The following is a 27,246-nucleotide window of genomic DNA, read 5'->3' on the forward strand; positions in this document are numbered from 1 at the left end:
TGATGATTTGTGTGTTGTGTAAATATAAATCACACACACAAGTAAGATTACAATGAGAATATTGATATGAATAAATTACAAAGTATCTGCGTGTTTGTAAAGAAATGATAATGGGAATTGTAAACTCGATAAATGTGTCGTAACCTATAGGTTACCATATCCGTAATTAATGATAACCTCTCTGTGAGTTACCAGGCACTATTGTTATTTTGATGCTTACATGTATGTATGCTGAAAGGAAAATGCATTCATAAACATTTTGCATTAATTTACACCAATCCTCAAGCTTCAAAATATATTTATGATTATTGTAGATCTACATTTCAGATTCCATTGGTTGTTCATGAAATTTAAAAATTATAGTCCGTCCCACAGGGAACGCCTTTTTTTTCATACCATGAAATTTACTACAAGTTATTTATTTCTGAGCTGACTGATTTATAAATTATACACAAAAATAGTATCTTTTGTTATTTTCAGAACAGTTTTACTTTTCTTCTTACATCAAACCAAACTGAAATTATGGACCAAATTTTTTATTTTAATTAAATTGTGGTACGGACTTTAAACATCACAAACATACACTGAGGTGTGTATTCACACAAAAGAAAACCTCCAACCAACAACAAGTCTCAGTAATAATGTGCTTTACAGTATCCGAAATTTGTTTTAAAACTGTGTATTATTATTGTGTTAAAAACTTACTGACTTTTACCTTTTATTTTCAGATTATGCGTCAGAAACTGGCCGACAGGTTGAAGCAGCGTGAGGTGTCTCTGATTACCAAACAGGAGCGTGAGATGCAGGAAGTCATCGGAGCCAGCACCAACAAGACAGCCGCCAAGATCAGGAAGACCATGCTCATGCATAAACATATGATAGAGATGGAACAGTTCAGGTACATGCTCTGTTGTGTAAAACATTGTATAACATATGACATAGATGGAACAGTGAGGTATGCTCTGATTCCAGCTTGATTATTTGTGAAACTATGAATCAGTACTGTTGTGTCAAACATCGTAACATATGATAGAGATGGAACAGTTCAGGTACATGCTCTGTTGTGTAAAACATTGTATAACATATGACATAGATGGAACAGTGAGGTATGCTCTGATTCCAGCTTGATTATTTGTGAAACTATGAATCAGTACTGTTGTGTCAAACATCGTAACATATGATAGAGATGGAACAGTTCAGGTACATGCTCTGTTGTGTAAAACATTGTATAACATATGACATAGATGGAACAGTGAGGTATGTTCTGATTCCAGCTTGATTATTTGTGAAACTATGAATCAGTACTGTTGTGTCAAACATCGTAACATATGATAGAGATGGAACCGTTCACGTACATGCTCTGATTTGATCTTGGTTATTTGTGAAATTATGAATCAATTGTAGTGTCAAACATTGTAACATTTGATAGAGATGGAACAATTTAGGTATGCTTTAATTCCATTTTGGTTATTTGTGAAACTAAGAATCAGTTCTGTTGTGTAAAACATGATGTATATATAACATATGACATAGATGAAACATTTAGGTGTGCTCCGATTCCAGCTTGGTTATTTGTGAAGCTATGAATCAGTTCTGTTGTGTAAAACATGATGTATAACATGATATAGATAGAACAGTTATGTATGCTTTGATTCCATGCAGATAATTTATTATTTGTGAAACTGAATCAATTCTATAAAGTGTAACACATTGTAGCATACGATATAGATGGAGCAGTTCAAATATGCTTTGATTCTAGCTTGGTTATTTGTAAAACTGAATCAATTCTATAAAGTGTAACACATTGTAGCATACGATATAGATGGAGCAGTTCAAATATGCTTTGATTCTAGCTTGGTTATTTGTGAAACTGAATCAATTCTATAAAGTGTAACACATTGTAGCATACGATATAGATGGAGCATTCAAATATGCTTTGATTCTAGCTTGGTTATGTAAACTGAATCAATTCTATTTGTAACACATTGTATTCAGTTCAAATATGCATTCTAGCAATTCTATAAAGTGTAACACATTGTAGCATACGATATAGATGGAGCAGTTCGAAAATATGCTTTGATTCTAGCGTGGTTATTTGTGAAACTGAATCAATTCTATAGTGTAACACATTGTAGCATACGATATAGATAGCAGTTCAAATATGCTTTGATTCTAGCTTGGTTATTTGTGAAACTGAATCAATTCTATAAAGTGTAACACATTGTAGCATACGATATAGATGGAGCAGTTCAAATATGCTTTGATTCTAGCTTGGTTATTTGTGAAACTATGAATCAGTTCTATAAAGTGTAATACATTGTAGCATACGATATAGATGGAGCAGTTCAAATATGCTTTGATTCTAGCGTGGTTATTTATAAAACTGAATCAATTCTATAAAGTGAACACATTGTAGCATACGATATAGATGGAGCAGTTTATGCTTTGATTCTAGCTTGGTTATTTGTAAAACTGAATCAATTCTATAAAGTGTAACACATTGTAGCATACGATATAGATGGAGCAGTTCAAATATGCTTTGATTCTAGCTTGGTTATTTGTGAAACTGAATCAATTCTATAAAGTGTAACACATTGTAGCATACGATATAGATGGAGCAGTTCAAATATGCTTTGATTCTAGCTTGGTTATTTGTGAAACTGAATCAATTCTATAAAGTGTAACACATTGTAGCATACGATATAGATGGAGCAGTTCGAAAATATGCTTTGATTCTAGCGTGGTTATTTGTGAAACTGAATCAATTCTATAAAGTGTAACACATTGTAGCATACGATATAGATGGAGCAGTTCAAATATGCTTTGATTCTAGCTTGGTTATTTGTGAAACTGAATCAATTCTATAAAGTGTAACACATTGTAGCATACGATATAGATGGAGCAGTTCAAATATGCTTTGATTCTAGCGTGGTTATTTGTGAAACTGAATCAATTCTATAAAGTGTAACACATTGTAGCATACGATATAGATGGAGCAGTTCAAATATGCTTTGATTCTAGCTTGGTTATTTGTGAAACTGAATCAATTCTATAAAGTGTAACACATTGTAGCATACGATATAGATGGAGCAGTTCAAATATGCTTTGATTCTAGCTTGGTTATTTGTAAAACTGAATCATTCTATAAAGTGTAACACATTGTAGCATACGATATAGATGGAGCAGTTCAAATATGCTTTGATTCTAGCTTGGTTATTTGTGAAACTGAATCAATTCTATAAAGTGTAACACATTGTAGCATACGATATAGATGGAGCAGTTCAAATATGCTTTGATTCTAGCTTGGTTATTTGTGAAACTGAATCAATTCTATAAAGTGTAACACATTGTAGCATACGATATAGATGGAGCAGTTCAAATATGCTTTGATTCTAGCTTGGTTATTTATAAAACTGAATCAATTCTATAAAGTGTAACACATTGTAGCATACGATATAGATGGAGCAGTTTGATTCTAGCTTGGTTATTTGTGAAACTATGGCAGGGGCGAGACATAGCCCAGTGGTACAGCGCTCGCTCGATGCGCAGTCGGTGTGGGATCGATCACCATTGGTGGGCCCATTGGGCTATTTCTCGTTCCAGCCAGTGCACCACGACTGGTATATCAAAGGACGTGGTATGTACTACCCTGTCTGTAGGATGGTGCATATAAAAGATCCCTTGCTGCTAATTGAAAAGCGTAGCCGATGAAGTGGTGATAGCGGGTTTCCTCTCTCTATATCTGTGTGGTCCTTAACCATATGTCTGACGTCATATAACCGAAAATACAATGTGTTGAGTGCATCGTTAAATAACACATTTCTTTCTTTTTCTTTCTTGTGAAACTATAAATCAATAAAATTGCTTTACTTTTCTACTATTTGTTGGAAATTATTTGGTTGTAAAAAATGTTTAGGGGCATGTAATTTAAGGTTTGACTGTAACATTTTAAAACAAATACAAATGTATACATTTTGTGGGAAGCTGCCATTATGTAACCAAGGCTAGCTCTGGCACTCTTGAAAGCAGTTTGACGAATTTTATTTTAATTTGGCAAAATAATTTCATGTAATAATTGAAAATTTTTGGAAAATAACTTGAATTCTGCAATTTTTGAAGTAAGTTTAATAGACAATTTGGCGAAATGTTTTTCTCACCCAGAGCTAGCCCTGTGTAACCTAGATGTGGATGTACTCTATAGTGTGTATGTTTTTACTTCAGAAACCAGTCTGACCGCGAGGTGAGCCAGTTCCTGGAAGACATGAGACGTCAGTATGAGGTGAACAAACTCAAGAAGATACAGGAACAGGTAGGGTCACCTTTCAGAAAAGGAAAGGAATGTCTGTTTGGTGACACCCCAGCACATTTTAACTTACAGCTGTTAGGTGTCCAACCAGATAATTATGACACCAAGTGTTAGTTTAGAAATTAAGTGAGAGAAGAAAGCGTCCACTAGCATTGCATGGTCTGGACTATGTGGGGATTCGAATATGTACATTTGTACCTAGCAGACACTTTTGTCCAACCAAATAATTATGACACCAAGTGTTAGTCTAGAAATTAAGTGAGAGAAGAAAGCGTCCACTGGCATTACATGGTCTTGACTATGGGGGATTCGAATATGAACCTAGCAGACACTTTTGTCCAACCAGATAATTATGACACCAAGTGTTAGTCTAGAAATTAAGTGAGAGAAGAAAGCGTCCACTGGCATTACATGGTCTTGACTATGGGGGATTCGAATATGAACCTAGCAGACACTTTTGTCTTCATGTTCCCTGGACACTTAAATGGAATAGCCTAATACTGCACTGTAAAAAATGGTTTCAGTTTCAGTTTGTGAGGAGGGGTCTGCCATCACAGACTTCTTCTTTGACCTTTACTATATTTATGGAGCCAATTATCGTGCATTGGTTAAAATGGAAAAACAATATGATATATTTACACATTAAATGGACAGACCCTAGTTTTTTAAATACTAAGGCATATTTTTCACCTAGACTCTTAGTTTCAACCCATAAAAATGGACACTAAGTTTGGTTAATTTACAAACCTATAACAAATTTGGATGCAACAGAGTGAAACAAGAGTCTGTGACATTGAAATACCCTTAAAAATAGAATAAAACGCGACTCCATAATCATTACTTCTCAGACACACGTGTGTTTTTAAAAATATGAAAAATGCATTCTGTGGTATTAGAAACACCAGGATGACCAGAAACACTTTGGTTGTACGGAAATGGATAATCTAAACAATAAAATTTAAGTAATGTTTGATTTTAATGATCCTAAATGGCTCTAATAGTGAAAAATATGCCGTTTTGTTTAAAAACTAGGGTCTGTTTCTAAGTCACCAACGTGTACATGTAAAACACTGCAACTTGTACGTGTTAAGCTTATAGTGAGGGTTTTTTAAAGAAATTGGTATACTTTTTTGTTTTTGAAAAAATGGACCTGTTTACAGCCAACCTTTAACCTACATGGTTTAAGCAGTATTTATTTCTGTTAATGTTAACAATGGGATTGGTCAACAGGCAAAGCCTTTATAAAGACCTTTCCCTACATTATAACCTACATGTACATGTACTTTGAAGGCTCCTGGACAGAGAGATCCGGCCAAGGCCGGTCCCTGTGCCCAGTATAGGTGTACGCTACAACAGCTTGCTCTGAATGTGCACGTAAAGTCTTTCACTTCACTTCACTTCACTTTGAAGGTAATTTGTAGATTTTGTCTTTTATGTTTATAAATGTCTGTATCATCAGACATATCTCTAATCTGTGTTGAGAAAATTGTTTCTAATGTAACCTAGTGAGTGTGCAGAGTGTGGGGTGTAGTGTGGGTTTGTGGTCCAAAACCCCATGTTCCTTGTAAAATTTATTTTTTTAATGTATTTTCTGGCAAAGCACAGCACTATTTCCTGCACAAGTGCCAGGTAACATTTAACTTTTAAATAATTTATTTGTAGGAGCTTCAGTTTATCTCTGGGTTGGTCAAAGTCGGCAGTTTTAAGAAGGATGACCTAGTTCATGTGTTGCATATGCTCTTCCCTGGAAAGACTTCTGAAGATATCAAAGAAATCCTTGAAAAAATCTACAACGAGAAAGAAGCTGCTAACCAGAGTGCCAAACATCCTGAAAGGTATTTAACTTTAGTCATATTACTCTCTTTGTATTTCTGCTTTATTGTATTAAGCATGTCAGGACTAGCTCTGGCACTCACAAAGTTCACCAATTGCGAATTTTAAAAACAATTGGCAAAATTTATTTTAACTTGGCAAATAAATTTCTTGTTATTTTATGAGAAAATACCAGGGTTTTTGCCATTTTTAAAGTTTAAATAGATGATTTGGCAAAGTTTTCAGATCACCCAGAACTAGCCCTGCCTGTATATTTTAGGAAGGATATTAGAAGGAAGTGTTCACTTCTTATGGCATGAAGGACCTGCTTCCTCATAATGTTATTTAAATTTTTGGATGGCTTCAAATGCAATTTCCTAGAATCTGGAGAATAAAATGGCATGGTTTTAGATCACAATTCAAAGGTTTTTTGGTTTTTGGTTTTGTTTATACAATATTAAGACAAAAATCACTTTGAAGATGTTCTTCACTCAGTTAAATTTGAAACAAAATGTATGTACAGTGTACAGTATGTATAATGAACATTAAGATTTGTCAAACAGGTTTAATAGTGGCAGTCCTCCTAGCTGAGATGTATCCTAGGAAGTGGCTGTCCTATAGATGAAACCGTAATTCATGGCACCATAGTGTCATGATCATGTCAACAAATCCTTTGGACTGCCTGGTGCAGAAATAGAAGCTTCAATGTGTTAATGGTCTTGTCATTCAGATTATGATAGGGGTGGGACATAGCCCAGTGGCAAAGCACTTGCTTGATGTGCGGTCAGCTTGGGATCGACCCCCATCGGTGGGCCCATTGGGCTATTTCTTGTTCGCAGCGAGTGCACTACAACTGTTATCTCAAAGGCCGTGGTATGTGCTATCCTGTCTGTGGGATGGTGCATATAAACGATCCATTGCTACTACTGGAAAAATGCAGCGTGTTTCCTTGACTACATGTATATGTCAAAATAACCAAATGTTTGACATCCAGTACTGGCAATAGCTGATGATTAATAAATCAATGTGCTCTAGTGGTGTCGTTAAACAAAAACAAATTTGTTTCAGATTATGAAACATGTACATGTATGTACGTATTGTGTTTTCAGTGACAACCCTGGTGCTAAAAGCCTGCTAACCGAGCGAGTCCAAGCAACACAGCTGTCGGAGAGAAGGATGAGTCGACAGGGATCCAGCCGAAATCTCCTGGGGTTAGACTTGTTTGATAACTTTGTTTCTGTACCACATACAGTCAAACCTGCTTAATATGCCACCTTTATAAAATAAAAAAAGCAGCTGTATCGTTCTCCTGAATCACACACAATATTGCACAGACTGTATTAACATTTTAAGAGTAAAGTTTCATGTTCTCTGAAATTACCTCATGTACACATAGTACAAACTTTGTGAGCCAAATTTATGAAGCCAATTTTTATAAAATGCAGGTGTTTTTGCATTGTAAATATATGAAATTACAGGTACCGGTGTATATAAGACAAAAGTACCCTTTGTAAATGTGGCTCACTGTATTAAACAGTCCACTCTCTTAAGAGATAAAGGGGCATCCATAAAATATGTATGCTTAGGTGGGTTGAGATGATGGGATTTAGACATCACATACATGTACAAAGAGCATACTGTATTCATGTATAGTAAAACTCCTCTAAACCGGACACCCATAAGACCAAGTAAATTGTTTAGTTTTAAGGGGGGTCTAATTTAGAATGGTACTCTTTTGTACTACTATTTTTAAAATATCTGCTTTTGAGGGAATTTAAATACTGTAAAATGCATTATTTTCGCATGGAACTTTATTTTAGTTATGCATTTATTATCGTTATTTATTATGCATTTGAAAATTGTACAAATTGAAGAAAAAAAGTCTTGTTCAATCAGACCAGAGTTGGTCTGAGATCTTGTTAGTTTCCATTTCACATGACTAGTAATAACACTTAAAACTTTAAATTAAAAACAAAACAAAAAATAATGTACAAGTACAGAAAAATATATTATAATTTATTAAAAACAATACTACATTTTGTATGGTTTTCTTTCATAAGTGAAAGCAACACATGTGTTTAAAAAACAGAAGTAAACATTACAGTATTTTAAAATGTGGAAGTGAATATAATCCGGGGTGGACTCCTACAGCGATACTATACTCATACACCTGTAGTTCATATTGGGCCTTTACATTAAAGGTTTTGCCTGTTTATCAACAAACCGTGAACAAGTGGTGAAGGAGTATTTTGACAGTAAAAAATATTGTTTAAATCAAACTTGAGCTTGCATTACACCTTCACATTTCGTTTTGTTTTCGGGTTCATTTTTATAACATGGGGATTACGAAAAAGTGCACAGGGTAGCCTAAGCACCTTATGTAAGCTTACAGTATTTTGTAAATAATAAACGTCAAAATTATTGACTTCAGTACCGGTACTTCAGTTTGTTTGTTTTTTATTTGGGGAAAGCATTGTGGATTCGCAAAAATAAATGTTCGCGAACTGACTCATTTTCATTAAATCATGATCCTGCGAAAATAAAGTATTGTACAATACAGAGGGTCTGAGTTTGAGGGTTTTAACTGTAAAATGGGTAGAGGGACAAGGAATCATAGGTTTTTAGAATACATATTTTATAGATGATTCCCAACCTTATTGTTCTCCCAAATAATTTAATATTCATGTACATGTAGATGCAGCACAAACCGACTATCAACTAGCCAACTAACCTTAAGATGACATGTTATAGTACGCCTTGGGTGGCTTGTTAACACAAGTTTGACTGTATAATTATTATTATATTATTTGTATAGTTTGCCTTTGGAGTAGAATACATTTATTTTCACTGGGTGTTGCTTTTGTAGTGTTAATTTTATCCTGATTTTGACATAAATAGTGTATTGCATTTCAGCTTTAATTTATGAATTTTAGGGGGAGAACAAGACATTGTACCTGTATATGGTTCTGTGTCTAGCAGTTGATTCATTTGAGTAGTTACCTATTTGCACTGAATGTAGGCATGCCAACTCACAATCTAATTAAAATTAGCTCCACTGGTTAATTACTATTACCTGTGGATCTAACAGCATCCCGTTGGAGCTCGTGTCCAGTTGACTTTCATTTGACCAATCAAAACCTAACTTGCAAAATCATGCCAGTGATTTGAAAAGAATTTGAAAACATTCTGGATTATGCCGAGGGTATACGAAATGATTCGGGTGAATTATGAAGTATGCCGGAAACTAATTTCAATATAAAATTTTACATAAAATTTGTTTCAAGACGGAAAAAAAACTATGATGGTTTAGCCATAAAATCTGTTTATACTAGGATACAATCCAGAGTTTATTACTGCACTCCCCCCCCCCCCCTGTTTTTTAATGTTGAAATAGACCAACATGTTCGCCTATTGCATAAATAGTCTCGCCCGATATTTTTAGAATTTGTATGCTCCCGAATAATGCTATAAAAGGCGAAGTGTAATTGGTCGATATTTAAATTGTTATTTATAGATGAAATGTCACCTGGACATGGGAGTCCATGCAATGCTGTTAGATCTACTGGTAGACCAGTAGAACTAATTTTAATCAGATTGGCCAACTCATACAGTAATTACTAAAATGCACATACCAAACGACAGACTGACCTCATCTGTAAATTTCCATTAATGTTGTGGCTTTGATATTTATCAAGTAGATTTTGCTTACACTTCCTTAAATTGCTTTTCTTACTAAGTATTTTTATCAAGCAAAAACGTCTAGTATCTTGATCACAAATATCAACAAGTTTGAGTAAATGTTATAATAAATAGGCTGCGTACATTTTACAATATCTGGAGTAAATTAATTTTATAATAAACAGGAAATTATGTTTAGTATAGAACGACTAAATTGTACAACAGAAAATGTTAATTTTATTATGGGTAGATAGAGCTGGATTTAATAGACTGAGTGAATTGTATGATGAGTAACATTTAGAGTAAGTGAATTTTACAGTTAATATAATGGATACATTTTATCATAGAATATGTGAATTTTACAGTTAATATAATGGATACGTTTTATCATAGAATAAGTGAATTTTATGACAAAGTGAGAACAGAGAGTAAATTTTACAATAAATATAGGAAGTGAATTTTACAAATAAACAGAATAAGTGAATTTTGCCATTAATAAAGTTGGGTACATTATGTACACTAAAATAAGTAAATTTACAAGAGAGAAAAAGAGACAGAGGCGGAGTTAAGTTTACAATAAATACAGAGTAGGTGAATTTTACAACAGATTGAGTGAATTTTACAATAAACTTAGTAATGTTTACAATAAATGGAGTATGTGAATTTTACAATAAACTTAGTAATGTTTACAATAAATGGAGTATGTGAATTTTACAATGAAAAGACTACTAAGTGAATTTTACAATAAATATATGTAGATTTAGTGAATATTACAATAAATATATGTAGATTTAGTGAATTTTACAATAAAAAGATTAAGTGAGTTTTACAATAAACAGATTAAGTGAGTTTTACAATAAACAGATTAAGTGAGTTTTACAATAAACAGATTAAGTGTGTTTTACAATAAACAGATTAAGAGAGTTTTACAATAAATAGATTAAGTGAGTTTTACAATAATTAGATTAAGTGAGTTTTACAATAAACAGCTTAAGTGAGTTTTACAATAAACAGATTAAGTGAATTTTACAATAAACAGATTAAGTGAGTTTTACAATAAACAGCTTAAGTGAGTTTTACAATAAATAGATTAAGTGAGTTTTACAATAAACAGATTAAGTGAGTTTTACAATAAACAGATTAAGTGAGTTTTATATAACAAATAGATTAAGTGAGTTTTACAATAAACAGATTAAGTGAGTTTTACAATAAACAGATTAAGTGAGTTTTACAATAAACAGCTTAAGTGAGTTTTACAATAAATAGATTAAGTGAGTTTTACAATAAACAGATTAAGTGAGTTTTACAATAAATAGATTAAGTGAGTTTTACAATAAACAGATTAAGTGAGTTTTATAACAAATAGATTAAGTGAGTTTTTCAATAAACAGCTTAAGTGAGTTTTACAATAAATAGATTAAGTGAGTTTTACAATAAACAGATTAAGTGAGTTTTACAATAAACAGATTAAGTGAGTTTTATATAACAAATAGATTAAGTGAGTTTTACAATAAACAGATTAAGTGAGTTTTACAATAAACAGATTAAGTGAGTTTTACAATAAACAGCTTAAGTGAGTTTTACAATAAACAGATTAAGTGAGTTTTACAATAAATAGATTAAGTGAGTTTTACAATAAACAGATTAAGTGAGTTTTATAACAAATAGATTAAGTGAGTTTTTCAATAAACAGCTTAAGTGAGTTTTACAATAAACAGATTAAGTGAGTTTTACAATAAACAGATTAAGTGTGTTTTACAATAAACAGATTAAGAGAGTTTTACAATAAATAGATTAAGTGAGTTTTACAATAATTAGATTAAGTGAGTTTTACAATAAACAGCTTAAGTGAGTTTTACAATAAACAGATTAAGTGAGTTTTACAATAAACAGATTAAGTGAGTTTTACAATAAACAGCTTAAGTGAGTTTTACAATAAATAGATTAAGTGAGTTTTACAATAAACAGATTAAGTGAGTTTTACAATAAACAGATTAAGTGAGTTTTATATAACAAATAGATTAAGTGAGTTTTACAATAAACAGATTAAGTGAGTTTTACAATAAACAGATTAAGTGAGTTTTACAATAAACAGCTTAAGTGAGTTTTACAATAAATAGATTAAGTGAGTTTTACAATAAACAGATTAAGTGAGTTTTACAATAAATAGATTAAGTGAGTTTTACAATAAACAGATTAAGTGAGTTTTATAACAAATAGATTAAGTGAGTTTTTCAATAAACAGCTTAAGTGAGTTTTACAATAAACAGATTAAGTGAGTTTTATATAACAAATAGATTAAGTGAGTTTTACAATAAACAGATTAAGTGAGTTTTATATAACAAATAGATATGCGAGTTTTACAATAAATAGATTAAGTGAGTTTTACCAAAAATAGAGTTGGATATATATTTTGCAATAGAGCAATGAGATTCTGGTATTTTGTGCATTGGGTTTTTTCCTACCAGGCTTGAAGAGCAGCATGCTTAAACAAACAGCTTTGTTACCTCATCACAAAAAGATCCACTAAAAGTAGGTGTAGTTATAGACATGTACGTTTTTAACAAACTCTCAGTGCTGCACTGTTTGATGACTCAACTAAAACATTTTATTTTCTGTGCATATATAACAACAAAAGGTATTTCTGTTAAACAGTTAAGAGCATACATGATGTAATTATGGATGGCAAGCAACAGTAGTTCATTTATTTCCCGAAAAATGTGATTTATCCATAAAGCTGAACTCTGAAATATTTTTTTTAATGTTTAAGCATTCAGAAGAGATCATCAAAATTTTTAGTTTCCCTCCCATGATGCACTTTTCTTTGGTTTCTTTTTATGTCTGAGTTAAATTAAAACATATATTTAGTGAAATTAACACCTCATAGCATGTTGTCACTGCATAATATGAAGAAACTGCATAGATTTGCGTCACACTGAAATGAAAAAAGATATTTCTGAACTTGCCTTGTGAATCTTATTGCCAAACTGCTTAGAGAAATACCCTTTTTATTAACATTTACCTAACCTCAGTTAACAATAATGCACTTTTATTTAGTTTACTGTTTTAAAAAAATGGTGATGACAATTGTGAGTTGCACTTAATGGTACTTAGTTAGAGAGAAAACACAAGTTTATTTAACTGTAGTTCTGTTTGCATTAATAAAATACTTGTAATTTAAGATGGGTAACAAGATAATAGCATGGAAATAGATTGGAACAACAAATACCAAGAAATTTATTCACCAAGTTAAAATAAATTTTGCCAAACATGTTCAGCATGTCGGAAATTGCTTATGAAAGATTTGCAGACAACTATTCCATTTTAAAATTACATTTAAGTGTTTTTGTATGCCGAACTATGATGGGTCATATTATAGTATGGCGCTGTCTGTCCATCCATCCTTCTGTTAACTTTTTCTTGTCCGGACCATATCTTGCATACAGGACCATCAAACCGTACATGTAGGAACAACTTGGGATGGTGGTGTGTCACATTCTATTACTAGGTCGCTGTGACCTACTTTTCACAGTCTACTACACATAAAAGTAAATCCTTGTCCGGACCATATATTGCATACAGATGCATACAGGACCATCAAACCTTACATGTAGGAACAACTTGGGATGGTGGTGTGTCACATTCTATTACTAGGTCACTGTGACCTACTTTTCACGCTCTACTGTACATAATGGTAAATTCTTTTCCAGACCATATTTTGCATACAGATGCATACAGGACCATCAAACCTCACATGTAAGAACAACTTGCGATGGTGGTGTGTCGCATACTATTACTAGGTCACTGTGACCTACTTTTCACAGTCTTCTGCATATAACACTAAATCCTTGTCCAGATCATATCTTGCATACAGGACCATCAAACCACATGTAGGAACAACTTGGGATGGTGGCTGGTCCAAAACAAACTGTTTATCCATCACATTGCAAACATTTCACATAATTAGATTTGAATCATACCCATAACATATTCATTAACATAGATATGGTTTTCCATCAAACTCCTGATGGGCGTATCATGTACCTCACCGGTGGTGATGGCAAGAATCTTCTCTTCCTCTCTAGATCACCTTTTACTAGTATAATATGTTAGATATCTGATAGCCATAGCATAAAATACATTGGAGTATAGTTAAACATTCCCTTTTTTTAGATTTTTTTTATTTGTATAAAGATTAAAAGACTTTTGTTTGTAACATACTTTCTGATAAGGGACACCATAATATTACATCATTGTAGAATTTTATAATATTATTTGCCTTTGTATTAAATTTAATATAGACAAAATGTTGAAATCTTGTATACAGTCTTGAATGTTGGACCTAGCTATGCCAAATTAGAGAAAACTGCCTTATGATTACATGTATATATGAATTAGCTGCAAATTTCACAATACTGAATATTTTGAGGTATTCAATGTTAAACATTCCTTCTTTTTCTTGTCTGTTTTTTTTTAAACTGCACAGAGTAATTACTGCAATTTGCACATGTACTCAGTGTTGTATGAATTTGAGAAAATAAAACATAATACATGTATGGGGTTTTTCTTTTAGCTAATCAACTGAACTTGTGTGACAAAAAGCAATATGATTGCAAAGCAATATAATTTATATTTGCCAAAGAACACAAGAAATGATTAATTGTTTTTTGTTTCAATAATTAACATTCACTGGGATGTTGGATGTTGTTCAAACATTACTTTCATTGTGTTCATTAATACTGACATTTCTTAAAGCATTCACGAGTCTTTGTCTTACAAGAACAATAATATATGTGTTTTGTGGGAACTTTTGCTATGAAACATCTACATGTAAGTTCTACATATACATATCCCCCCCCCCCCCCCACCTCCACCTGCCCTCTTCATCTCTCCTTTGAATTCCATCTCATTTTTTCTCAATCTGGTAGCTTTTCCTATCTTTCAACTTCTTTCACTGTCCACCTCCACATCCCAGTCCTTTCAACTGTGACAGGTGCTTGTCTCTTGTAGCTATCTATGCCACACACCTGCCATTTCCCATCAGCTTTAGCTTTTGGCTTAGTCTGACCAATTCTGAGAGTGTTCAGTAGCTATGTCTGGTATTGTTAAGAAAGACTTGCAACCACCTACTATACATAACGGTAAATTCTTGTCCGGACCATATATTGCATAAAGATGCATACAGGACCATCACACCTCACATGTAAGAACAACTTGGGATGATGGTTTGTCGCATACTATTACTAGGTCGCTGTGACCTACTTTTCAGTCTACTACACATAAAAGTAAATCCTTGTCTGGACCATATATTGCATACAGGACCATCAAACCTTACATGTAGGAACAACTTGGGATGATGGTTTGTCACATACTATTACTAGGTCGCTGTGACCTACTTTTCACAGTCTACTACACATAAAAGTAAATCCTGTCTGGACCATATATTGCATACAGGACCATCAAACCTTACATGTAGGAACAACTTGGGATGGTGGTGTGTCGCATTCTATTACTAGGTCACTGTGACCTACTTTTCACGCTCTACTGTACACAACGGTAAATTCTTGTCCGGACCATATCTTGCATACAGATGCATACAGGACCATCAAAGCTCACATGTAAGAACAACTTGGGATGGTGGTGTGTCGCATACTATTACTAGGTCACTGTGACCTACTTTTCACACTCTACTACATATAAAAGTAAATCCTTGTCCGGACCATATCTTGCATACAGATGCATACAGGACCATCAAACCTCACATGTAAGAACAATTTGGGATGGTGGTGTGTCGCATACTATTACTAGGTCACTGTGACCTACTTTTCACACTCTACTGTACACAACGGTAAATTCTTGTACGGACCATATCTTGCATACAGATGCATACAGGACCATCAAAGCTCACATGTAAGAACAACTTGGGATGGTGGTGTGTCGCATACTATTACTAGGTCACTGTGACCTACTTTTCACACTCTACTACGTATAAAAGTAAATCCTTGTCCGGACCATATATTGCATACAGATGCATACAGGACCATCAAACCTTACATGTAGGAACAACTTGGGATGGTGGTGTGTCGCATTCTATTACTAGGTCACTGTGACCTACTTTTCACGCTCTACTGTACACAACGGTAAATTCTTGTCCGGACCATATCTTGCATACAGATGCATACAGGACCATCAAAGCTCACATGTAGGAACAACTTGGGATGGTGGTGTATCGCATTCTATTACTAGGTCACTGTGACCTACTTTTCACGCTCTACTGTACACAACGGTAAATTCTTGTCCGGACCATATCTTGCATACAGATGCATACAGGACCATCAAAGCTCACATGTAGGAACAACTTGGGATGGTGGTGTATCGCATTCTATTACTAGGTCACTGTGACCTACTTTTCACGCTCTACTGTACACAACGGTAAATTCTTGTCCGGACCATATCTTGCATACAGATGCATACAGGACCATCAAAGCTCACATGTAGGAACAACTTGGGATGGTGGTGTATCGCATTCTATTACTAGGTCACTGTGACCTACTTTTCACGCTCTACTGTACACAACGGTAAATTCTTGTCCGGACCATATCTTGCATACAGATGCATACAGGACCATCAAATCTCACATGTAGGAACAACTTGGGATGGTGGTGTGTCGCATACTATTACTAGGTCATTGTTAAGAAAGACTTGCAACCACCTACTATACATGTACTGCCCTACTAGCAGCAGTCATCTTCTACCTGCCTTTTACAAACTGGTTGTCTTACATAAGACTAGTCTTCACCATGAAATCCAAGTAATCACTCCATACTCACCTGGAAAGTTAGTGCAGCAAACTGATCGACTTGCAATCAAATGTTTAATAAATTTTTGTTAAAAATTAATGTGTGACTGATTGCCATGGCAAAGACTGTTTAAAAACAGTTTGAAGTGCAAACAAAAAAACAAAAAACCCACCTACCAGGTTTTAAGGAAGGAAGGAAATATTTTATTTAACGACACACTAAACACATTTTATATAGTTATATGGCGTCAGATGCATGGTTAATGCATGTCATTTAAATTAGTACAAAAATTGTTTATAATTATTGTATTAAAAATACAGACAAACCATAATTGTGAAACATTGCCTCATAATTTCTTGAAAACAATTAATTTTTTCTTAAATACCGTTAAACATATACCTTGTGCAATACATGAACAGGAACTTTTTTAATGAGTATATAATTATATTAAAGATACTAACCTTAGTTATTAGGCAGTATTAAATATGTATGGTTGTCAGAGCTTTTTTCATTATATTACACATTATTAGCAACTTCTTGGCAATGCTTAAATTATCAATTTTCATTAATCCATAATCTTTCTGGTCACCCTGGTGTTTCTTAGTACCTACAAATGTATTTTATGATAAACAGTAAAGATATATGTAGCCTATCTATAAAAAAATTAAATTCACTGACTTTAAAGGAAGGGACAATTAAGACATTTGGCCTGGTATGCATATTCAACGATATATAATGCACATTACTGCTTAATATCAACAAGTATAGTTAATTAATAAAACGGTTAAATGTGACGGCTATTTTATATAATGGGCGCAGCCATTTTGTACCATCTCAGTGATTACGCCCTCACGCCTATGAGCCTTAGAACTAGAGAAACACAATCTACCTGGTTTTTGCGGGATGATAAATAGTCATACATTGCAATGTTCTGTAATAATACACATCCCAGTAAGCCAGCAATAAGTATATCCAGCACTATATATATATTATTTTTCAATACAAAATAAAATACCATTGTCAGAGTGGCTACACAACAAGTCGAAATAATTAACAATGTTTTGCCCATGCATTAACCTACGTACTGAAATGATACACGGAGTGTTTTCTTAGTTAATTGGTCTATGCTGTTAGTTGCTTCTACCTGTGATTCCTGATTGTCAGGTGTGCATTTGATTGGTAACCAGACGAGCCAATTAATTGACGCTGTCTAGACACAAAAATACATACCGGTATTGTGGAATATTACCTGTCGCCCCTAAAATGGTAATGGACATGGTTTATTACTGTAAATAGTTCTGTAAAACTATTGATTAAGTAGACTTTTCCATCTCAAACCACAGAACTGACCAATTACATAGTCCCAAAGAAAAGAAAATTATCACTTGGGTATCGTGGGTTGTTGTTTTTGCTCCAATGTAGCATATCAATAGGCCTAATAGTGTACATTTTCCCTTTGGATTATTTAACAGAGAAAAATACTATAACCCCATTTTGTTCCGTTAATGCAACTTGAAATATATTTAGTTAAATAGTTTATTATATTATTATGTCATTTATGCTGTTTTACAAGTCAGGTTGATCAAAGAGAAGTGTCTTGTCGAAAATGACTGCTTTTGTTTACACTGTACATATAGGAGATGGTCAGGAGCTGACGTCACTTCGCCCCAAGCTATCCTACCGGACGTCACAAAAACGAAACAAAATGGCTGCCCCCAGTTAGCAGGAATAATCATATTTTTTTATTAACTCTAAAATTACGCGTTTTTCATTTGCTAAAGTGTCAGTGTGTGTTGGTGGTCCGGGTATGCATCTTTCCAACACACAAGGCTCTTGTTTGAGTTGACCCTACCTTTAACAAAATACTGAAACTATGGAATCGGCTTTTTGCATTTACTCTGTAATCATTATGTTGACTAAATACATAACAACAGCAGCACATTTACAAAAATTTCTCCAATTTAATTTAATACATAAAAACAACAGTTAATTTGTTCTGCTATCATAACAACGAGCACATTTACACTAATTTTTCCAATTTAATTTAATTCCAGAACTCCTGCCACACGGAAACGATTTGGATCAGGAAAGCAACGAATCTCCATTGGACAACTACATGACTATGACGATGACGACGATGATGGGCCAGTGCCTTACAGAAGTCTGAACACAAAACCCAGCTATCAGAACAGGCCTTTTGAAGACGACTACCTGCATGGGAGATCCACACCACTCAAACGCGATTCCTTCGCCAGCTACGGCTACCACAACCCCGTGATTAGCGAGGACGATTACTACAAACCTAAACCAACGTACGATGAAGTAGATTTTGTCGGTATGGGGGCTAGTGCTGGGTATGATGAAAATAATTCTCCAGAGCTGGGACGGAAATTACCGCCTTTGCCACAACCTAAGCGGAAAAAGAAGAAAAAGCTGTTGAAACAATTAGCACACCATAATGATAATGAGGAATTGCTCTAGCATCAGTTTAGATTATTTTATTTACTATTTATTCATAGTTTTAATGCAGATTTATTTTTGCTAAAAAAAAAATTACATTAGGGATAGTGAAACCTGTCTAAACCAGTCCCTGAATAAACTGGAATCCTGTCAAACCAGGCAAAGTTTCATGGTCTCGAATGTTCTAATTTATAAAATGCCTTCTCTAAATTTAACACCAGATCCTGTCTAAATTGAATAAATATTTGGTCCCCGGCGAGGTATAGACAAGCTTCATTGTATTATTATTTTTGGGAAAAATTTAGATTTTTTTTATTAGATTAATTCCTATTTTTTGTCAAAACAAAGTTTTAGATTTATATTATTTATAGTAAAAATGAAGTTTTTACACTTAATAAGATTTGTTTTAATTTTGTCTTATAAAACAAATCTGTTATAAGAATTTTGCCACCAGATTACAATTTTATCTGGTCGGTAATGTTTCATTATTGTTTTATCAAGCATATATTTTGTCACTTAAATTCCATATACATTTATACAAAAAGTAAAAGTTTATTATATGGAATCGCAGTAACTTTTGGCACATTCATGTGCAAGGTAAGTAAGCAATGAACTTGTCATTTACCTCACAATTTAAACCAAAGAACATGCTTACTATCATGTTAACATTGACGTTTTGGAAGAATCATGATCTCCCACTCCACCTTCCCCCATCCTGATAAAACCTTTTCCTATATACTGACCGAGGGATTAGGATCTATGGTCCAATGCTGTCTGAGTTACCGGTACTTCATCACACCTTTTCAAACAATTTGTGCTAAACAGTTTATAATGCTCAATGTGAATTATACCCCCTCCATTTTTATTATTATTATTTTTTAAACAGTGGACAGAATTATTACAAATATTTCAGTTTGACAAAGAACTGAAATAATACAGATGAAAATCTACATATTTCTGTTTGAATGACTAACCTATCATTGTTGAGAGAACTCCGGTAATTCTGAACTGGAAATTTTGCAGAATGTGATGCTGGACAGCCATAATAGTGTTTTTATTTTTATTTTTGCTCAATATTTGCTCATTGTTATATCAACAATATTTAACTATAGTTAGTTAAGCATTTAATCAGTCTTTGATATATACATTTCTTAAATGTGGAATAGTGTAGCCAATATTCACTACAGGAATGCTCCATTTAAATAAGACCAAATTTGAACATTAAACACTATTTTTATTCCATTGTGATATTTTACATTCTTTTAATGTTACTGTTTTATACTTGATGTTTATACAATGGTAAGATATTCTTTTAATGTTAATTATTATATGTTTTATATACTTTCATGTTTATACAAACTTGAACCATTTTAACCAAGTGTCCAACAATATTTTTACATTTGCATTATCGGTAGATTGTTTGTGATTCACTTTGAAATTAGCTTTTACTTGAAGATACTGTCATTTAGTTTTTAATCGTTTTAATTACTACCTGTACATGCATGCATGATATATGAAAAATTTAACATAATTACTTAATTTTTTTAAATGTTGTATTTGTTTTCTTGATTATTAGAAATTTTGCAAAAACATGCTTAAATTGACTTCTACATAATATGACAATTAATTCAAGAATCTATTTTTTTGTGATCAAAATAACATAAATCACATAATATTAAATAATACAAATGGAGTTCTAGTTTGTACATTATTTTCATGATAAAATCTATGGTGAAATCTAGTTTCTAAATTTATGTCTTATTCAATCATTCCAGTTTATTGTGGTCAAAATAACATACATTGCTGATGTAATACTTTGTATAGAAATCGGAATACCATGTGAATTTCTTTTTGTTCTTTAATTTATAAATTTATATATATACAACAATGTACAGATGTACAGGTATATGTACCATTTGTCATTTTTTTTAAATTTAGGTTTACGTTTGAAGGAATAACCAGGTAACAGAAAAGCAAAGACACTTTCATGACTGGTTGTACCAAGGCACATATTACATGGCAATTTTCTTCCCATAAATCTAAAAGAAATGACCAACAATTATTATTCTTAGTAATAATAATAAATATACATTTAAAACTTTTGTCATCCGAATCATTTTGTAGCATATTATGCAATTTAGCTATACAGGTACATGTAGTACTAAACCAAATAACTTCCGACTGGGTCAAAATTAGAAGTGTACCCAACTTTTGATAGAGAAGCAAACACCACAAGTCCTGTGATTGGTTAGAAATGTGAGTGTGTTGGTTGTAAAAAAAAAAAGTTTCATCTGGGCTAAAAATATATGGAATTTTATTTCATCTAGTACTACTGTGTCAAGTAACTTTGTGCTTGGAACATGTATGGGGTACCTGTAAAAAAAAAAGTACTCAAATTTTATGCGGAATTAGATTAGTCGTAGACGCTACCCATTATCTCAGAAATGAGCAGCTTGACCCCCAATATTTTCTGATTCACTTTAAGGATGAGGGATGGTAGTATTTATATCTGTGGTGTTTATGTCAATTGATACGCTGCAGGTAGGAGTTTTAGCCACACGTTACTATTGTCATCTGTTATTTGATTTGGTAGTATACACCCTATATGTATTGTCTTTTTACTTGTAAAAATGTGTCCAATATGCATTTCAGGTCATGTCCTATCTGTGATACTAAAGTATATAATAATATTTACTGTTATGTACAAGATGAGAAGTCATTGTATTATAAATCATATAACATTAAATAATACAAATGGAAGTCCTAGTGTGTACCTTATTTTCATGATGAAATCTATGGTCAAATCTAGTTTCTAAATGTATGTGTTACTCAGTCATTCCAGTTGATTGTGGTAGGCAGTGTTGATATTCAGATGTGGGGATTAGTTATGTTGTGTGGTACCTGTATGTATATGCACCTGTATATGAAAATAATTGCATGACAATTCAATAACAAGGAAAAAACAAGAAAGAAATGTTTTATTTAACGACACACTCAACACATTTTATTTACAGTTATATAGCATCAGACATATGGTTATGGACCACACATATAGAGAGGAAACCCGCTGTCGCCACTTTATAGGCCACTCTTTTCCATTAGCAGCAAGGATTCTTCTATATACACCATCCTACAGACAGGGCAATAACAAGAAAGAAAGAAATGTTTTATTTAATGACACCAGATATTTTATTTACGGTTATATGGCGTCAGACATATGGTTAAGGATACACAGATACTGAGAGAGGAAACCCGCTGTCATCACTTCATGGGCTACTCTTTTTCGATTAGCAGCAAGGGTTCTTTTATATGCACCATCCCTCGGACAGGGTAGTACATACCACAGCCTTTGATATACCAGTCGTGGTGCACTGGCTGAAACGAGAAATAGCCCAATGGGCCCACCGACGGAGATTGATCCCAGACCGACCTCGCATCAAGCGAAAGCTTTACCACGGGGCTACATCCCACTCTCTCGATAACAAAAATTCCATAGAATTAAAAATGCCTCACCTACCATAAACGTTTTAGATGCACTGTGATAAACATCCATACATGTAGGTGCAACAATAAACCAAGTTTCAATGACCCAGGAGTTAGTTTGTGAGAAACTATCTAAAAGTAAAACTTTAATGCAAAAGTTGACACAGTCGCCGTTACTATGGTTGGAAATGTCATACCTATATATCACCTTTTATTTTGTACACATCATAGTGCAAAATACTTGTGATTGCTAGATTTTATAGTGCCCGATTGCTTGTATATAATTTGTGTATTTATTTTTTTATTAAATTGATTAAAGTATTTCATTTCAACTTATTTTCATGCTTATATCCAATTAAGGTTCAAGGACGCTGTCGTGGGCACACACCTCAGCTATCTGGGCTGTCTGTCCAGGACAGTGGGTTAGTTGTTAGTTGGTTAGTGAGAGAGAAGAAGGTGTAGTGGTTGATAAAATTTGCTCTGGGTGGGAGCCTGTACCAGGCTGCGAACCCTGTACCTACCAGCCTTATGTCCGACGACTTAACCACGAGGCCATCGAGGGGTATTAAAGTATTAAAACAATTATGGCACTGTGATTAGACCAATATGTTTTATGGAGAGCAAGAAATAAATATATACCTTGGCTTCTGGCTTCAGTGAAAAAAAACATTTGTTTGCACCATATCAAATTGCATTGTTCATAAGTGTAAATTGTTCAACTGTTGAAGGTCCTTTGAGAAATATGATTATCATAATAGTCTGACACCACAAGTAAATTACACGATGGGATGTTTTTAGTAATTTTCTGTGTCACTAAATCTTTCTTCATGCAATTCTGAATATAATTATGAAAAGCTCTCTGGCAAATATCATTTCTATAATAAACAATTACATGTATGGCATTGTGATTAGACTGATATTTTTCTGTGTTCAGGTCATAGATTCAAACATACTACTTACTAAACGTGTACACCTTGTACTAAACATACAGTGCTTCAACCAATGAGGCCACAGATTAAAACAATATATATTCTAGAAGTCCTGGTATATATATATATATTCTAGAAGTCCTGGTATATATATATATATATATATATATATATATATATATATATATTCTAGAAGTCCTGGTATATATATATATATATATATATATATATATATATATATATATATATATATATATATATATATATATATATTCTAGAAGTCCTGGTATATATATATATATATATATATATATTATATATATATATATATATATATATATCTAGAAGTCCTGGTATATATATATATATATATATATACCAGGACTTCTAGAATTGTTATAAACTTCACTAGCCATGGGATCAGCAATTTTAAAAATTTACTAGCCACAATTAAAAATTCACTAGCCCTACTTTACTTTAAGTTAATAAAATTTTATTAAATAATAGTAATAATCAGATGTCACCTAGAGAGGGAGATAGAGCTTAAAAACACTAACATTTGGGGGTTGGGGATGGGTCAGGATATTCATATTTACAAAATAGACTTAACTGCAACATTTGACCAAAAAAGGTTCACTAGCTGTTGGGCATTTACTAGCCCAACATTGAATATCACTAGCCATGGGAGTGGGACTACCATAATCTAGAAGCCCTGTCTGGTATGACAATAGTAGTTAGTTACTAGCCCAACACTGAATATCACTAGCCATGGGAGTGGGGCTACCATAATCTAGAAGCCCTGTCTGGTATGGCAATAGTAGTTATTTACTAGCCCAAAATTGAATATCTTTAGCCATGGGAATGGGGCTACCATAATCTAGAAGCCCTGTCTGGTATGGCAATAGTAGTTATTTACTAGCCCAACACTGAATATCATTAGCCATGGGAGTGGGGCTACCATAATCTAGAAGCCCTGTCTGGCATGGCAATAGTAGTTATTTACTAGCCCAACACTGAATATCACTAGCCATGGGAGTGGGACTACCATAATCTAGAAGCCCTGTCTGGTATGACAATAGTAGTTATTTACTAGCCCAACACTGAATATCACTAGCCATGGGAGTGGGGCTACTATAATCTAGAAGCCCTGTCTGGTATGACAATAGTAGTTATTTACTAGCCCAACTCTGAATATCACTAGCCATGGGAGTGGGACTACCATAATCTAGAAGCCCCGTCTGGTATGACAATAGTAGTTATTTACTAGCCCAACTCTGAATATCACTAGCCATGGGAGTGGGACTACCATAATCTAGAAGCCCCGTCTGGTATGACAATAGTAGTTATTTACTAGCCCAACACTGAATATCACTAGCCATGGGAGTGGGGCTACTATAATCTAGAAGCCCTGTCTGGTATGACAATAGTAGTTATTTACTAGCCCAACACTGAATATCACTAGCCATGGGAGTGGGGCTACTATAATCTAGAAGCCCTGTACATACTTTCCATCTGTTGAACCCTTTATGAATTTTTACTATTTTCTTGTTTTCTACAGCCAATGGGTACTCTGAAAATGTACAGTTAAGTTGACCCCCCAAAACGTTTTTTAATGACACCACTAGACCAATTCAGTTTGATTAATTAATCAGCTGCTTTTGGATGTCAAACATTTGGTAATTCTGACGCTTAATCATCAGAGGAAATCCGCTACATTTTTCCTAATGCAGCAAGGGATCTTTTATATGCACTTTTTCACACACAGGAAAGCACATACATGTGTGTGTACCATGGCCTTTGATCAGATGTGGTGCACTGGGTGGAATGAGAGAAAAAAAATCTAATGAGTTGATTGGATCCACTGAGGTGGTTTGATCCTGCAATGCAAGCACCTCAAGTGAGCACTCAACCGACTGAGCTAAATCCCACCCCTTGAGTTGACAAAAACTGAATAAATGTAAAAACGATGACATAATTCTGGTATCCTTTATTGAGCTATCTTACAACAAACACTACAGTTGTACTTTTATCCATGTCTGATTCAGTTTAACAGTACACAATTAACAGTAACAATTATCCATCAACCAGCTATTGCACAGCTAATTTATTTCCAAAACAAAATACTACACAACTGAATGTACATGTATTTATCACAGATAGGTACACACAATGAATAAACAAATATTAACTACAATTTCAAACAACACAGTGTCTTCCTTACAATTGTTAAATTATACATCTGGGATCTAATTCATTAAACTCTCGCAACTTTGCGATGTCGCAGTGCAATACCAAAAGACTTGCAAAGAGGATGCTTTGTTGTTTAGCAGAGCCTAAGAGACATTTGTGAATTAGGTCCCTGGAATTCAAGGTTAATCTACAATTACAAAGTACAGTTGAGTTATTATAGAAACTAAAAGCCATGGAATGTAAATAAATACATTCATGAGATCTGTAATTATTGAAATAAGGTCATGTCAAATGTAACTTGCACTCACATTTCAGCTTTTCAGAAGCTATAAATGTTTTGTCAAATTCTCACAAGACCCAAATTTGATCATTTTCGATGAACTTGAAACAAGTGACCAGTACTGAGTGAACATGTATAGTCCGTCCCATCATTCTACAAAAATGTTTTTTGTAAATAATTTCAGTTTGGTTTGACATAAGTGTGTTTTGGAAATAACAAAAATATACTATTTTTGTGTGCAATTTAGAATACAATTGGCTCAGAAATAAATAACTAGTAGTAAATTTCATAGTATGAAAAAAGTGTTCACTGTGAGATGGACTGTAGGTGAACAGTTAAATGTTAAATTATTTCTCAGATGGGTAATAATAATAATACATGCAGCTGTACTCCATTACTGATAACTGGTTTCAAGTTGGAGGTAATATTTCTTTGAACAAATTCAAAAGCCTGGTATATTTAGGAAGATAAGGGGACAAGAATTGGTTTGGGGTGGGATTAAAATGTTACCGAGTTCAAGTATAGAATTAATGGAGCTGGAAAACATTAATTCAGAACCATGTAATATGTTCAAAAGTGAAGTTTAAGACCCAAACCCCTATGATACAACACAAGTGTCAAACAGCCTGTAGGTTTTACAAACCAGTTTGCGACTTGGAATCTAATATGAACTGAATAATGGTATGTTCTAGGAAACAAACAAATGTGAATATTTTGAGGCAATATTTTATTGGGTCATTACGCATACATTTAGAAGGTAAACTGCAATGTGACAACTTGACAGTAGCTGTGACAACTTGACAGTAACTGTGACAAAAAAAACATACATAAAAAATATCCAAATATGGTCTATGCTGAACTTTTGGTCTTGGAAATTTCTAACAATAAGCCACACAACTTTGACTGTGACAAAATACATTGTCGTTGAACAGCAGATTGTTTTGGTTTTAGATAACCGATTTACAGCACATTTGTCTGATGTTCACAGAGAAACAAAACTGGCAGTGAAAAGCTGAAACAATTAAGAAATTGCAACGGTCATGAATGTCAGTGAACATATGCAAAGAGAACATTTTAATTAACAAACCCAGTTCATAATACAGAAATTTATTTTTGTCATTAAAACGAGTAAAGGAAATATGATAGGAAAAGGGGAAACAAAGTACTGCAAAAATGCTAATACTATTAAATACAATACAATGGAACATTTCCAAAGCATTAAGTTATGACAAACAATGCATTCCCTCAAAACTGTGTCTCATATATTATAAATGCATGAAAATACTGTACAATGTACATCAATATGGC

General features: G+C 33.5%; 1 protein-coding gene across 1 annotated transcript in view; it reads left to right on the forward strand.

The window, feature by feature from the left end:
• Nucleotides 1-22,089, forward strand: part of LOC121383560 (limbin-like) — a 62,562-nt gene extending 40,473 nt beyond the window's left edge. Inside the window, exons 19-23 of the mRNA XM_041513648.1 lie at nt 729-898; nt 4,222-4,309; nt 5,969-6,141; nt 7,228-7,329; nt 18,651-22,089. Of these exons, the coding sequence (XP_041369582.1) occupies nt 729-898; nt 4,222-4,309; nt 5,969-6,141; nt 7,228-7,329; nt 18,651-19,077 (960 nt within the window). The 3' untranslated portion in view covers nt 19,078-22,089. The remainder of the gene's footprint in view (nt 1-728; nt 899-4,221; nt 4,310-5,968; nt 6,142-7,227; nt 7,330-18,650) is intronic.
• Nucleotides 22,090-27,246: the final 5,157 nt, after the last annotated feature.

Source organism: Gigantopelta aegis, chromosome 10 (assembly GCF_016097555.1).
Source record: "Gigantopelta aegis isolate Gae_Host chromosome 10, Gae_host_genome, whole genome shotgun sequence".
Taxonomy (NCBI): Eukaryota; Metazoa; Mollusca; class Gastropoda; order Neomphalida; family Peltospiridae; genus Gigantopelta; species Gigantopelta aegis.